The sequence below is a fragment of the Echinops telfairi genome, unplaced genomic scaffold, assembly GCF_000313985.2.
Source record: "Echinops telfairi isolate 266 unplaced genomic scaffold, ASM31398v2 ScPeMD7_7457;HRSCAF=8495, whole genome shotgun sequence".
NCBI classification, from domain to species: domain Eukaryota; kingdom Metazoa; phylum Chordata; class Mammalia; order Afrosoricida; family Tenrecidae; genus Echinops; species Echinops telfairi.
In genome coordinates this window covers 4,552,374-4,564,279 of record NW_022111357.1, presented here as the reverse complement: position 1 = coordinate 4,564,279, position 11,906 = coordinate 4,552,374, and the positions used below count along the sequence as shown (strand labels likewise).

General features: G+C 45.3%; 1 protein-coding gene across 1 annotated transcript; it reads right to left on the bottom strand.

The window, feature by feature from the left end:
* Positions 1 to 243: 243 nt before the first annotated feature.
* LOC101643814 (MYC binding protein) lies at positions 244 to 7,876 on the bottom strand. Its single transcript, XM_004704948.3, has 5 exons — positions 7,811 to 7,876; positions 7,537 to 7,609; positions 2,172 to 2,220; positions 1,831 to 1,960; positions 244 to 459 (listed from the first exon to the last, which is right to left on the bottom strand). Exons 1-5 carry the CDS (start codon positions 7,823 to 7,825, stop codon positions 415 to 417), a joined length of 312 nt encoding a protein of 103 aa, XP_004705005.1. The 5' UTR covers positions 7,826 to 7,876; the 3' UTR covers positions 244 to 414.
* Between the last annotated feature and the right edge of the window lie 4,030 nt (positions 7,877 to 11,906).

The window sequence follows — 11,906 nt, the reverse complement described above, 5'->3', positions numbered from 1 at the left end:
CTCTCTCTCCAGCTGCCTACAGGGAATATAATATAATGGCACAACAGGGCCATCTTCATTTTGAAGAACAACTTTACCGGTGCTCATGTCCTGGACTAAACCAAGAACTAGCTCCATGCTAAGCTTGCTTGGCTAAAATGTAACCAGGACCACCATTCCTAATCAAACCGACAGAGTGTTATTTAAGGTAATGAAAACTATTTAAATGGCTGTCTTCAGAGTGTTTTTCAGAATTCTCCCAAGGAAAGATTGAGTGTTTATTGATGACTCTGAGTATGTGTTTGTAACAAAGTGTGATAAGTGAATTTAACATATTAAAAGTTTTATAGCATCTGTTCAGAAAAGATATATACTATACAAACTATTCAAGTCATACAAAACCATTTTTCAGTGTCTTTTCAAATGAGAAGGATCCTATTCAGCACGCTTCTCCTCCTGAGGTGGTTCATACTGAGTAAGCTACGGGGCAAAGATAGAGGAGTTTAGGTAAATTTTATTCTAAATTGGGTAAAAAGCAATAGTGACAAATGCAAAACAAAATGAGTTAATTATTCAGTTTAATTACAGAACCATTAAGTTTGTTAATGTCAACTTTTATATCCCCAATTGAAAGCTCTTTTCAAATAAAACTGTTAACATTCCTGGTAAACTAAGATTGCTTCCATTTGTTGACTGTACTGTTCAAATACATGCTATGCAATAATCCATCTTTCCAAAGATGAAAACCATGCAGCTTATACCTAGTAACTTCCTTCCTCTCCACCAAAAGTTTACTAAAATTTCCCGTTACAAGTAGAGAAAATGAATTATGTGGCATATTTTAACCTAGCCGGTCAAGAAGAGTAACTAATGATGCCCTTGACTTTAAAAGGTGCCAAAGAGTTAACTGACAATTATTCGCAACATGAATCCTGAAGAGTTTGAAATACTGGGTTTTCTCACAAGCTAACTTGGAGTGTCCTGAGAGAACAGTAGACTAAGGAAAGATGTGGGTTCTGCCAATTAGCTGTGGGGTCTGAGCAGCTTGTTTGGCTTCTTCCTGTATTTACTTTCCTCACCTGTGTGCCTATTTCATTTATCTCACGAAGTTGTTGAGATAAAATGTCTTGTGAAAAATGCCTAGACAGGTAAAACTGCATTATGTGATGAAGAAGATGGCCAAACTTCCAAAATTTGAAGCTAAGTATTCTGAAGATTACAAAAATCCTCATGGGAATTTGAAGAAAAAAACACATGGGCACTAGAAAACACTTAAGTGCAAACAAAGAGTTGATAGAGAGTGATGTCACTCCAGGGCCACTACATATGAAGGGGCCTGGAAAAGTACATGGAAAAACAGGGTCACAAAATAATGGCATTTTCCCACAAATTTTCTGAAGCCTCCTTGTATAACCAGAGTCTATACTGCACAGCTCTTTAAGAAGAGCAATTCACAAACCACTGTCCCTGTATCTACCTACTTAAATCAAGTGCTCAGGATTCTGCGGACAATCATTTTCTTATAGCAACATTAATAGTCACGTCACTTTATTGATAAAGGTCCCCAAGAATCTCTTTCTTGACCACACTTTGCTCCTCTTACCACAGTGGGTCTTGGGGCTTTCTACAGGGAGCCCAAGTTCAATCTTGCAAGTAATTCAGGCTGATATTTACCCTCCTACCTCCCCTAGTGTCCATTTTGGTGAGGTTTTGATCATACAAGGGGGCTTCAAAATGCTTGTGGAAAAGTGATAGTAAAAGGTAATGGACGTCTTCCGTGAACTTTCTGAAGCCCCTGCATATAATCATTAAAGGTAAGATGATTTTTAACATGAATGCTTTAAAGTTTACCTTTGCTTTCAATTTTTTATTTTCTTCTACAATAGCTTCATATTTCTCTTTCATTTCTGCCAATTCTAGGCGAAGTAGCTCTATTTCTGGATTTTCTGGGGTTGCAGCTCCTAAGTGATGCTTTAAAAAACTAATACCAATGTTAAGGATTTATTTCTTAAAGTGCATTAAGACTAATTAAATAGCCCACAGCAGCAATATATCCCAAGATGATCATTCAAAAATGTAAAGAAACTTTCAGTAAGCATTTCTTATTGAAGTCTATTTCACATATTAGCTATGTGAGAAAAGTAGAATATCAAAAGGCTTTTTATATCTGATTTCAAAGATGGAAAGGATACTCCAAAGCACTATTAGGTTTCTCTGGTTCTTCATATAAGGCTACCAACACTGTGAATCAAAAAGCAAAAAAAGCAACAATTAAAGTCTTAAGTACATTAGACTCTGTAATCAAGTGTCTACTATGTGCCAAACAGGTTGCTAGGTCCTATTCATACAGTAATGAACAAGACCAATAAAGTTCCTGCACTTAACAGACTTTCAGACTAAAAACAAGCAGCTCTGGTGTCATAGTGGTTACGCGTGGGCCTGCTAACCTCAAGGTAAGCAGTTCAAAACCACTAGCTGTTCCCCAAGAGAAATACAAGGCTTTCTACTCCCAGAAAGAGTTACAGTCTTAGAAACCAACAGGGGCAGTTAGTTCTACCCTGCCCTACAGGGTCACTATGGACTTGATTCGAGGCAAAAAAGGTTCTAAGCCACCGTATCAGATAATGGAGTTATGGGAGCACATTGAAATAACAGTTCTCAGCCTAGGGGTGGTAGGGGAGGATTCCTAGGAAAAGGGAAGACTTCAGGCATAGATGATAAAACTGAGATAAAATGGGGGAGGGGGGCCCCTCGGGGCAAGAGAACTCCACAGAGTTCCTCCACAGAGGAACTGAAAATTCAAGTGAGGCTGGATAGTTGTGGCATTGAAAATTCAAGTGAGGCTGGATAGTTGTGGCATTGTGGGGCAGGAAGGGAAGCTGCAGAGGTGGTCACAGACCAGACCCTGGATGGTTGTGCTAATTTGGTTGGGCTTTGATCCTCAGAACAGCAGGGCCATAGCAGGATCACTCTTGACTGCACTGAGGGTGATGGACTGACTGGTGGATGACAGGCAATCTATGCAGGAAGTGTAGTTAAGAGGCTGATGTGGTAACCCAAGTAAAAAAATGTGTGGTGACCTGCCTGGAGAGTGATAGGAACGAAGTGGGTGGATTTGAGAGAAAATTATGTGAGGATCAATAGGTCTGTGGCAATTGGAAATCTGTGAATTCAGAAATCTTCACAAGCCAAGTTTCATATTAACATGCTAAATAACCACTATACACAACTTTTACCAGTATTCAATATGCTCAATCAACATTATAATATATACTTCAGTGATTTTATAACTACTATGCATGTCAGCACTACCTTGCTCATCTTCTTTGCAATTCCTACTAGAATTTAGGCCTCAAGTAAAAATTCCTATAATACAGTGGTTCTCAACCTTTGGGGGTCTGAAACCCCTTTGGGGGTCTAAAGATCCTTTCACAAGGGTCACCTAAGACCATCAGAAAACACAAATATTTCACAATACATAATTACATATTGTTTTGTGATTAATCACTATGCTTTAATTATGCTTATGTTCAATTTGTAACAATGAAAATACATCCTGCATATTATATATTTATATTATGATTCATAACAGTAGCAAAATTACAGTTATGAAGTAGCAATGACAATAATTTTATGGTTGGGGTCACCACAACATGGGGAACTATATTAAAGAGGCATGGCATTAGGAAGGTGGAGAACCACTGCTCTAATACAAGGATTGGCCTTTTGTGAGTCAATGGTATCCTTCGAAAAATCCCCCCAAAAGCAAAACTATAGCCACAGGCACAAAATGTGTGTACATCTAGACCCCAAGCTAACATGTATTGTGATCCTACTTCCAACTTTTCCCCCTTTGCTTGTTTTCTTAACTTACCAAAGTTTAGATAGTGAGAAGGGGGATCAAATGGGCAACTACATTTAATAATTCCACAACTGAGTTTGGGAGAGTTACTCTTCATCTGAATATACTTACAATATTATTTTGTTAACAGTTGACATTTTTATACCACTCATACCTTCTCTTCCCCTCTCTCCTTTCAGCATCTGACAGTTGTAACCAGTAAATCAATTGATTCCAACTCATGTGATGCTGGGTAGAACCTTGTTCCATAGGGTTTTGAAGACCGTGCCTTTTGGAAGCATTATTACCAGGCCTTTCATCCCTGGCACACACACTGGGTGGATTTACACCACCAACAGCTCAGTGACGGTCCTGTGATTAACTATCTACTCCACCTGTGGACTCCCGATAGTCGGCCTCCTGTCCAAGCCACTGCTTTAGAGCTCATGCTGACTCATCAATCCTATAGGTCTGCTCCATAGGGTTTCCAAGGCTGCCAATCTTTACAAAGCAGGTTCCCACATCTTTCTCCTGAGTCTAATGGGTTTGAACCAATGAGCTTGCAGTTAGTATAAGGTGACCAGACGTCCCACTTTTGGCGGGACACTCCCAATTTTTAACAATTTTTCCCACGTCCCGCGGCGTTTTTAAAAAGTCCCGATTTTTGGAAAGAATGCACGACAAGCTAGGGTATACGGTTTTCAGCTGCCATGTGGCTATTTCACCAAGATATGAGTTTTATCAATGGTTTCCCGCTTTACCAATGTTACAATCTGGTCACCTTAAGTTAGTAGCAAGCACTGAACCACTGCACCACCAGGGCTTACCCACAGCCATTAAGTCGAGTCTAACTCATAGCAATTCTGTTGGGCAAAATAGACTGGCTCCTTAGGGTTTCCAAGACTAAATCTTTATGGGAGCAGATAGCCTGTTCCTCCAGCTGGTGGGTTTGAACTAGAATTCTAGCCTAGCTGTTAGCAACCCAATGCTTAACCCACTCTGTCTCTGGTGTTCTCTTAGTTCCTGTTACTTTTCCTATAAATTCTATCAGCAAGTCTGTCTTCTCTTTAATTCCTACTCTCTCTTGATTTCTCACTTTGTAAGACATAGATATTAATACTTTGGCCCTTTTTTCCACATCTTCCTCCACTCCATTTCTTTCAAGTCTGAATTTCTGCCAGTGGTCTTACAAGGTTGATAATCACATAAGATACGTTAAATGTTAACAAGTCCTGGTGAGGAAACAGTTAAACATTCAGCTATAATCAAAAGGTTGGCAGTTTAAACCCACCCAGCGGCTTTGCAGGAGAAACACCCTCCAATATCTGCTTCCATAAAGATTACAGCAAGAGAGAAAAAACCCTGTGGGCAGTTCTGCTATCAAATGGGGGTCCCTGTGGTCAGAAACGACTCGATGGCTCCCATGTAAAGCTGTGCTCTTCTGTATATGAGCTGTGCTTGATTTTAGTCAGACAAGAACTCTATACGTGATCATGTTGTCCCTTTTGCCTGAGCAGCCAGGATATCTGCAGGCTGATGTAATGCTCAAAATGCCTCCTCTTCCATGATTTAGTACCATCTATCTTCAACCATCTATCTTACATTGTACTATTGTTATAAGTAGTTTCAAATTCTCTTGGAAACAAGCAGGATAAAACTTCTAAGTTATGCTGTATAAAATCCCAGTATTTGAAGTTGAGAACCTGATTTGAAGTAGTCCCATCAACACAGTGTTGTGTAATGGAGCCCTGGGGGCACTCACTGTTCATCAGTGTTGGACGCTATCAGCCCCATGAGAGAAGAGTTAAGGCTCTCTGGCTGCTCCTGGAAAGATTTACACAGCCTTGGGAACCCTACAGTCCCTATGAGTTGGGACTCAACTTGGCACTGGATTTAAGCTGTCTGATATTATTTAGGAGACTGGAAATCTAGGGAAGTTGGGGGGGTTACATTCCTGTGGATATATGTACGAAGGACAGAAACCTCTGGTAGTTTCTTGAAAGACTGGACTAAAATTCTTATGTGGCTACTAGGCTGCAAATCTGTGCTGTAACCTTCCCATTGCCTTGACCATCCTGAAACCTCACTCACAGCCACGATGACCTCTTTCCACTTCCTGGAGCTCAATAAAATGGTACACACATTCCACCCAGTATGCTTTACACCTTTACCTTACTATCATTTTATTCATAACCACTAGCTGACACTATGTATCTGTTTATCATGTCTCTCCCAACTAAGCAGGGATTCCCCTACACCCACCCACACACCTCTGTTCCCAGGTCAATGAGTCAAATCTGTCTGAGGACATCTAACACCACCCGGGGACCTAAAATAGACACTTCAATAAAACAGCTAAATAAGTGAAAGAAATTAGTTTGTGGGGATTTTGAAGAGGAAAGTGTTGACAACATTCCAAGCATGTGACATTTCCAGAGACAACAGAAAGTAGTTCTTTCAGAGTTGCCCTTTAATGTTTACTGAAATGTACTGGCAAAAAGACCGGGAAACTTAGTAGCAACGTGAACCCAAACTAGGTAGCAGTTCAGAATTTCTAGCCCGTGCATGGTAATTAAAACCGTATTTTCTGCTAAGACTGAGAATTAAAATGTTTTGGAAATGTTGATGGCAACATATGTACAATCGTGCTTAATACAACTAATGATGGATTGTTGTAAGACTTGTAAGAGTCCCTCAATAAAATGATTAATAAAGAATTCTATTTTAAAAAAACCTAAGAATCAGCCTTCTCCCAGAATGTTCCCCCAACCTTTGCTTTTGACCTTCCCGTTCCGTATCCCCCCCACCCCCCCGCCAAAAAAAACCAAAAAAACAACGGCAGACACCAAATCATTTATCAGACACTTCCTATTCTCACCTGGACCCAGGTGCTCCCCGCTGCCGACTCCACTCTGTGCCCTTGAAAATCCCAGCCAGTGGAATGACATTTAGCTGTTATTCACATCACTGCTAAGCTAATAGGTATGGGCTTGAAAATGTAGAGGTTCCGGTGCACTTAGGGTACACAGTTCTACCTCCCCCCGTCCCCCCCCACCCCCCCGCGTGTCTCCGGTAAAGCTCCTGTCTCAAGCACCTCCCTCACCCACTTAAGTCCTGTACCCCTGGGGGAGGAGATAACAATGTAGCAGCAAGCTTCCGTTTTAAATGCAGAAAACAGTAGAAGCGTTCTGACGTGCCCTCCCAACTCTGAACTGTAGACATTTCGACCACTGCACAGCAGAATGGGCAGAGAAAGAACCGGGCACTGAAAACGCAGCACCCAGACTGGCCCTAGGAATCGCCCATGGCGATTTTAGGCTCAGCTACTTAAGAGTCCACGTCAAGCCGGCCAGTTTTCCACTGGCCTCTGAGTTCGCGGGGGAAGGAGGGGGAAGATTCCCCTCGAGCTGCGGATGCCCGGCACAACAAGGAGTGAGGCAGGAGGTGGGCGCATCTCCAGGTCGTTCACAGTCACGCCCGCGGCGGTGCTGGAGTCGACGCTGCGGAAGTTGGAGGCTCTGCAACAGCTGTACGAGTTTCACTCCCTCCCCTGCGAGGTGGGCCCGGGAGCCAGCTCCCCGCGCTGGGGCAGCAGCCGGCGGGCGCGGAACGCTGGGGCCCCCCTGCTGTTCCTCCTCCGCGCCTCGACCCGCCGGGGGCTCGGCGGCGACAAGCACGCCGAGGGCACGCCGAGCCCTCTCCTAGCACATGCTCACCCTTGGTCAGCGTGTCCAGCACCCCCGACTTCTCCAAGTACCTCCGGAACTGCTCGCGCTTCGAGTCGGCGGCCTGAGGAGACACGGCGGCGGGTCAGGGGTCGAAGCCCGGAGGGGCCGGGGCAGGAAGAAGGCGCTGGAAGTCCGGCAACCCCGCCTCCGCCTCGCTACCTCAGGGACCCCAAAACCGGCGCGCGCGTCCCCACTCCCACCCGCGGCCGACTAGCGGCTGGCTACCGCCCTCACGCCCCCAGCCACGCCGCGTCCCCCTCACTTTGTAATGGGCCATAGTGACAGCGGCGGCGGCGTAGCTGGCGCCCCAGACCAGCGGCTGGCGGGCTCTGGTCGGTACTGCGCCTGCGTGGAGCGCCGCGTGCGCCTGCGCGCTTGCAAAACACAGTGGGGGATCGCCGGGGTGTGGCCTGTTTTCATGGCGACCAGGACGCTCTGAAGTCCCGGGGAGGGCTCCGTGCAGGGAGGCTGCGTGTGCCCGCCCCGCTGCCTATCAGGGCAGCACCTCTTCCCCTTCCGGTCCGCGCAGCTGGTCCGTTGCTCAGCAAGGGACAAGGTTCTGTTGACTCCGGACCTGTGTCCAGGTGGGGCCAGAGGTGGGCGTGGCGTCCGCGGGCGGTGCCTGCGGAGGTCTGGAACTTTACTGCGGGCGCCCGTCGGTTCTTGCTGGGACACGGAGTCGGCCGCGGGACGGGGGAGTCGGGGGCCTTTCCCTGCTGGCCCCTTAGTAACCTGTGGGCCGGACAGTCGCCGAGCGACCCTTGGATTGTTGGTTGGCTTGAGGACAGCGTTTAGGATCGCATTCTCTGACGCCACTTCTCGTTTACATTCTCCCCGTGCGGTTGCTAACTAGATGTGCGACTCCGGAGGCGGGGGCCGAGCTAGTATGCTAATAACAACGAGCACTTTTGAGTGCTTATCGTGTGGAGGGTTCGCGAAAAAGAAGTGTATTCCCGTAAGGAGATGGAATGTCACTGTGACTGCAGGAGATGGAATGTCACTGTGGCTGCAACAGTGTGAGGCTGGCACAGGACCCGGCTTGGTTTCCGTTGTACACAGGGTCTTCGCACCACTGTCAACAAGGTGTCAAGCACTGTGCTGGCTACGAGTGTGTATTTCAGTCTTCAAAATAACCCAGGAAGATAAACAGTATTCATGAAGTGGCAAAATTAGGTGATTTGTAAAGGTGCCAATCCGGACAACCTGACCCCAAAGCCCCCATTTAAATACAATGCTGTAGGTCTGCGGGTAAAAATGTTAAAACCACCACTCTTTTTGTTTAGGAGTTTTATTTACTAGATAACATAATTATGGTTATTTGCGAGACACCTCAGGCACCAATTGATAAGGACACTCAGTCACAGAGGCAAACAGAATTTGCCCAGTGCCCAGAAATAAAAGATTGGTAACTCAAAGGAGCAATTATTTTGATCAAGAGCAATTTCCTAAAGCTGCGGTCTCTACAAAGAGAAAACTGTTAGAAATACCTTGGTCCTTGGCTTCGCACATGAAAAAATTCACGCAGGAGCCAGTGAGTTTTTATAAAGGCTAGAAGGTTCGTTTTACACAGGCCCCCTCAGGGCACTTCACACCCACAAGTGGAAACCAGATGCCAGAGAAACTGCAGGACAGCCGAAGGAGCAGCTGGAAAAGAGGTGGTGGCCTTGAAGTTTCTGGCTTTGCAGGGACCTCTGCCGGGAGGCGTGGTCCACGGTACTGGTTGATCCACTTGGCTTGGCCCAGATTGGGTCCTCCCAAGAGTATGTACTGGCTTTCTGTCTCAAAGGCCAGAATTTGTGCGTGCCCTCTAGCCTTTATTCTCTGCAGCAACCTCCTGTAGGGGTGCCTTGGTGTAGAGAAACAACTCCTTATCCGGGTACCCTACAAAAAAATGGATTCCAAACCATTTAGCCTCCATTTTGAACGTGTGATTTTCCTAAAAATCTGTTTTCACACATTCTGCAGGCAGCTGTGGAAAAGTAATCCTGATTTGGTAACTCTGTCTATTTATTCCTCACAGCTCAGGATTAGAGCTGTTTTTCCCTTTCTTAAGGTCTCTGGGAGTTTGTGTTCAATTGCTAACCTAACATTTGGCCCTCTGCACCCACCCAGAAGCACCACAGAAGAAAAGACTTACTGGTCTGCTTTCAGAAAGATTATGGCCCAGAAAACTCTATTGAAGTGTTCCGCTCTGTGATAAATGAAGTCACCATGAGTGACTTCCACTCCATTGCAATGGGTTTGGGGATCCCCCTGCCCCTACCTTTTGAAATGGGTTTCCAGGTTGCCTGTCTTTAATAGCTGGTCCTCAGCTACCAATGTCCCTATTTAGTCCCTGTTCCTTGCCCACTCGGCCACTTTTATGAGGATGTAATATTCAGAATGTCCGACAACCAAATACTGTTCAGATCTGAAGGTCTATCAAATGAGCTGGTTTGTCCCAGACACTCAGTGCTTTGCAGGCCTGCAGCAGGTTCGCACACAGACTCTGACTCAAAGGTCAGCTCCCCCACAGAATGGGGCAAACCTGGGATGTGAGTGCAAAGAGGAAGGGCCCCAACTGTGCCCTTTTCAGGCTGGCTCTTGAGATTCTCCGGAAGGTGTAAGCTCTGATCTGAGCCTCTGCGAAGGAGCCCCACATAGCACTGCATTGGTATCCAGTTGGCTGGCAGAGGAAAAGTGTTTGGGGCAACTGCCCCAGGCTCTGCTCAGTCTGCAGAAACACCTCTAGCGTCTGGTTCCTGTCACTGTTTCGTCATCTCTTCTTTCCCTCCCTGGTGATCGCTAACTTCTTTCCCAAATATTCCGAGGTTTTTCCTTCATTGTTATTTGAGCTGCTGTGCTGAAGATGACCGCGAGCAGTACCCCTTACAGGCGTCTCATTAGAAGTACAGTGTCCTGCTCATCCAACACATATTGCTCATCATGTCCTCTAATTATCAGGATCTACCTGCAATGCAAAAGATTAATTGGGGGCGGGGGGCTGGGGCCGCATAGCGGGAGGGGGCGGGGCAACAAAAAGCACACAGAAGATTAATTTAAACTCACATCCGCTGTTGTGTGGATTGCCTTTGTGCCTCGCAGATCCTAATCAGGTGCAGAAAGGAGTCACTTCAGTGAATTCGCTGACGTGCGCTTGCACTTGGCAGGATACTGTTCTGGCTTGTTTCCAAAGAAATCATGATGTTCATCCTTCCATTTACATCGGCCCCAAGGCCCTCTTTTTAGTCTTTTTAAAACCTACTTTAGGAATTTCTAGAACATTTAAGAAAAGTGAAATGGGGGCTAAGTAATAGAAATACGTTCTTTACTGCTGGCCTTGTAATAAAACAATTCTGTTTGGCCATGGGTGGCCATGGCATGAACAGAGGCTCTAAGTAAAATCCATGTAAAGGCTACTTCCCCATCATGAACCCAGCTTCAACCACAGAGGCAGAACTCGTGACAAAGTAAGCTTCCTCTTTGTTTCGTTTTCTTGTCTCTGGGTGACAAAGCTGCTGCTTCCCCTTCCTGCTCCAATTCTCAGATCTTTCAAATTCAAGTCTCTCCAGGTTGTTCCTCAACTGGGTTTTCATCTTCTACTTCTTTCCCTAGAACTCGGTTGGTACCAAGCATGACCCACGTAGACCAGGGATGGAGATGATGAGGACACACATCACCTGTAGACCCCAGTTTTGAATGAGGGAGAGAGATATTAGCTATAGCATGTATCTCTGTAATCCCATTGTTCTGTGTCCCACATGAAGCCAGACTGCTCATCATTCCAGAGATCTTCAACTGCTACACGCACGACAAGGATTCAAAGTAGGACCAGGATGGGAAGCCAAATTGTTCCAGTCATGGTGGTGGGTATGAACTTCCTCCAGAATCCCTCCAAGGAAATTCCACGCTCCATATTTATGTAGTCAGCCATCTTCGTTAGGTCTGGTCCCATCAACTAGGAGACAGGTAGATTCTTCCATTCTAAAGAGAGTGCTGTTTCTTACAGCACACCTATGGCCAAAATAAGAAAAAAGCATCACTCTTTGGGTGTTCTTACCTTTTCCCGAGCTAGCAGTGGTCACCTGGTGGTGACGGGGTGTGTTAGACAGGGTTCTCTAGAGAGATAAAACCAAATTCCTGATAATATATTATTTATAAAGATAATTAGATATATAAAGAGAAATGAACTGTTAAATCATATACAGATAAATATACAATACAGGAAATAAACAGTTAAATTAGAAAGCACTATAAATGGCTTAGTGCAACTCACGTCCAGTGAGAGAAAGTTGAGAGACTAGCAGTCCTTCAAGTCTCTGTCTGATGCCAGATCTTCCTCTATTTGTAGAGAGAGCTAGGTTATGTCAGCACAGCAG

Excerpts from the sequence above, each read along its gene's own strand:
- LOC101643814 (XM_004704948.3), bottom strand. Across the intron at positions 2,221-7,536 it reads GCTGGACACGCTGACCAAGG|TGTTGGTAGCCTTATATGAA; the intron begins GTGAGCATGTGC and ends TTTGATTCACAG. Across the intron at positions 1,961-2,171 it reads AAACCTAATAGTGCTTTGGA|TTTTTTAAAGCATCACTTAG; the intron begins GTATCCTTTCCA and ends CATTGGTATTAG.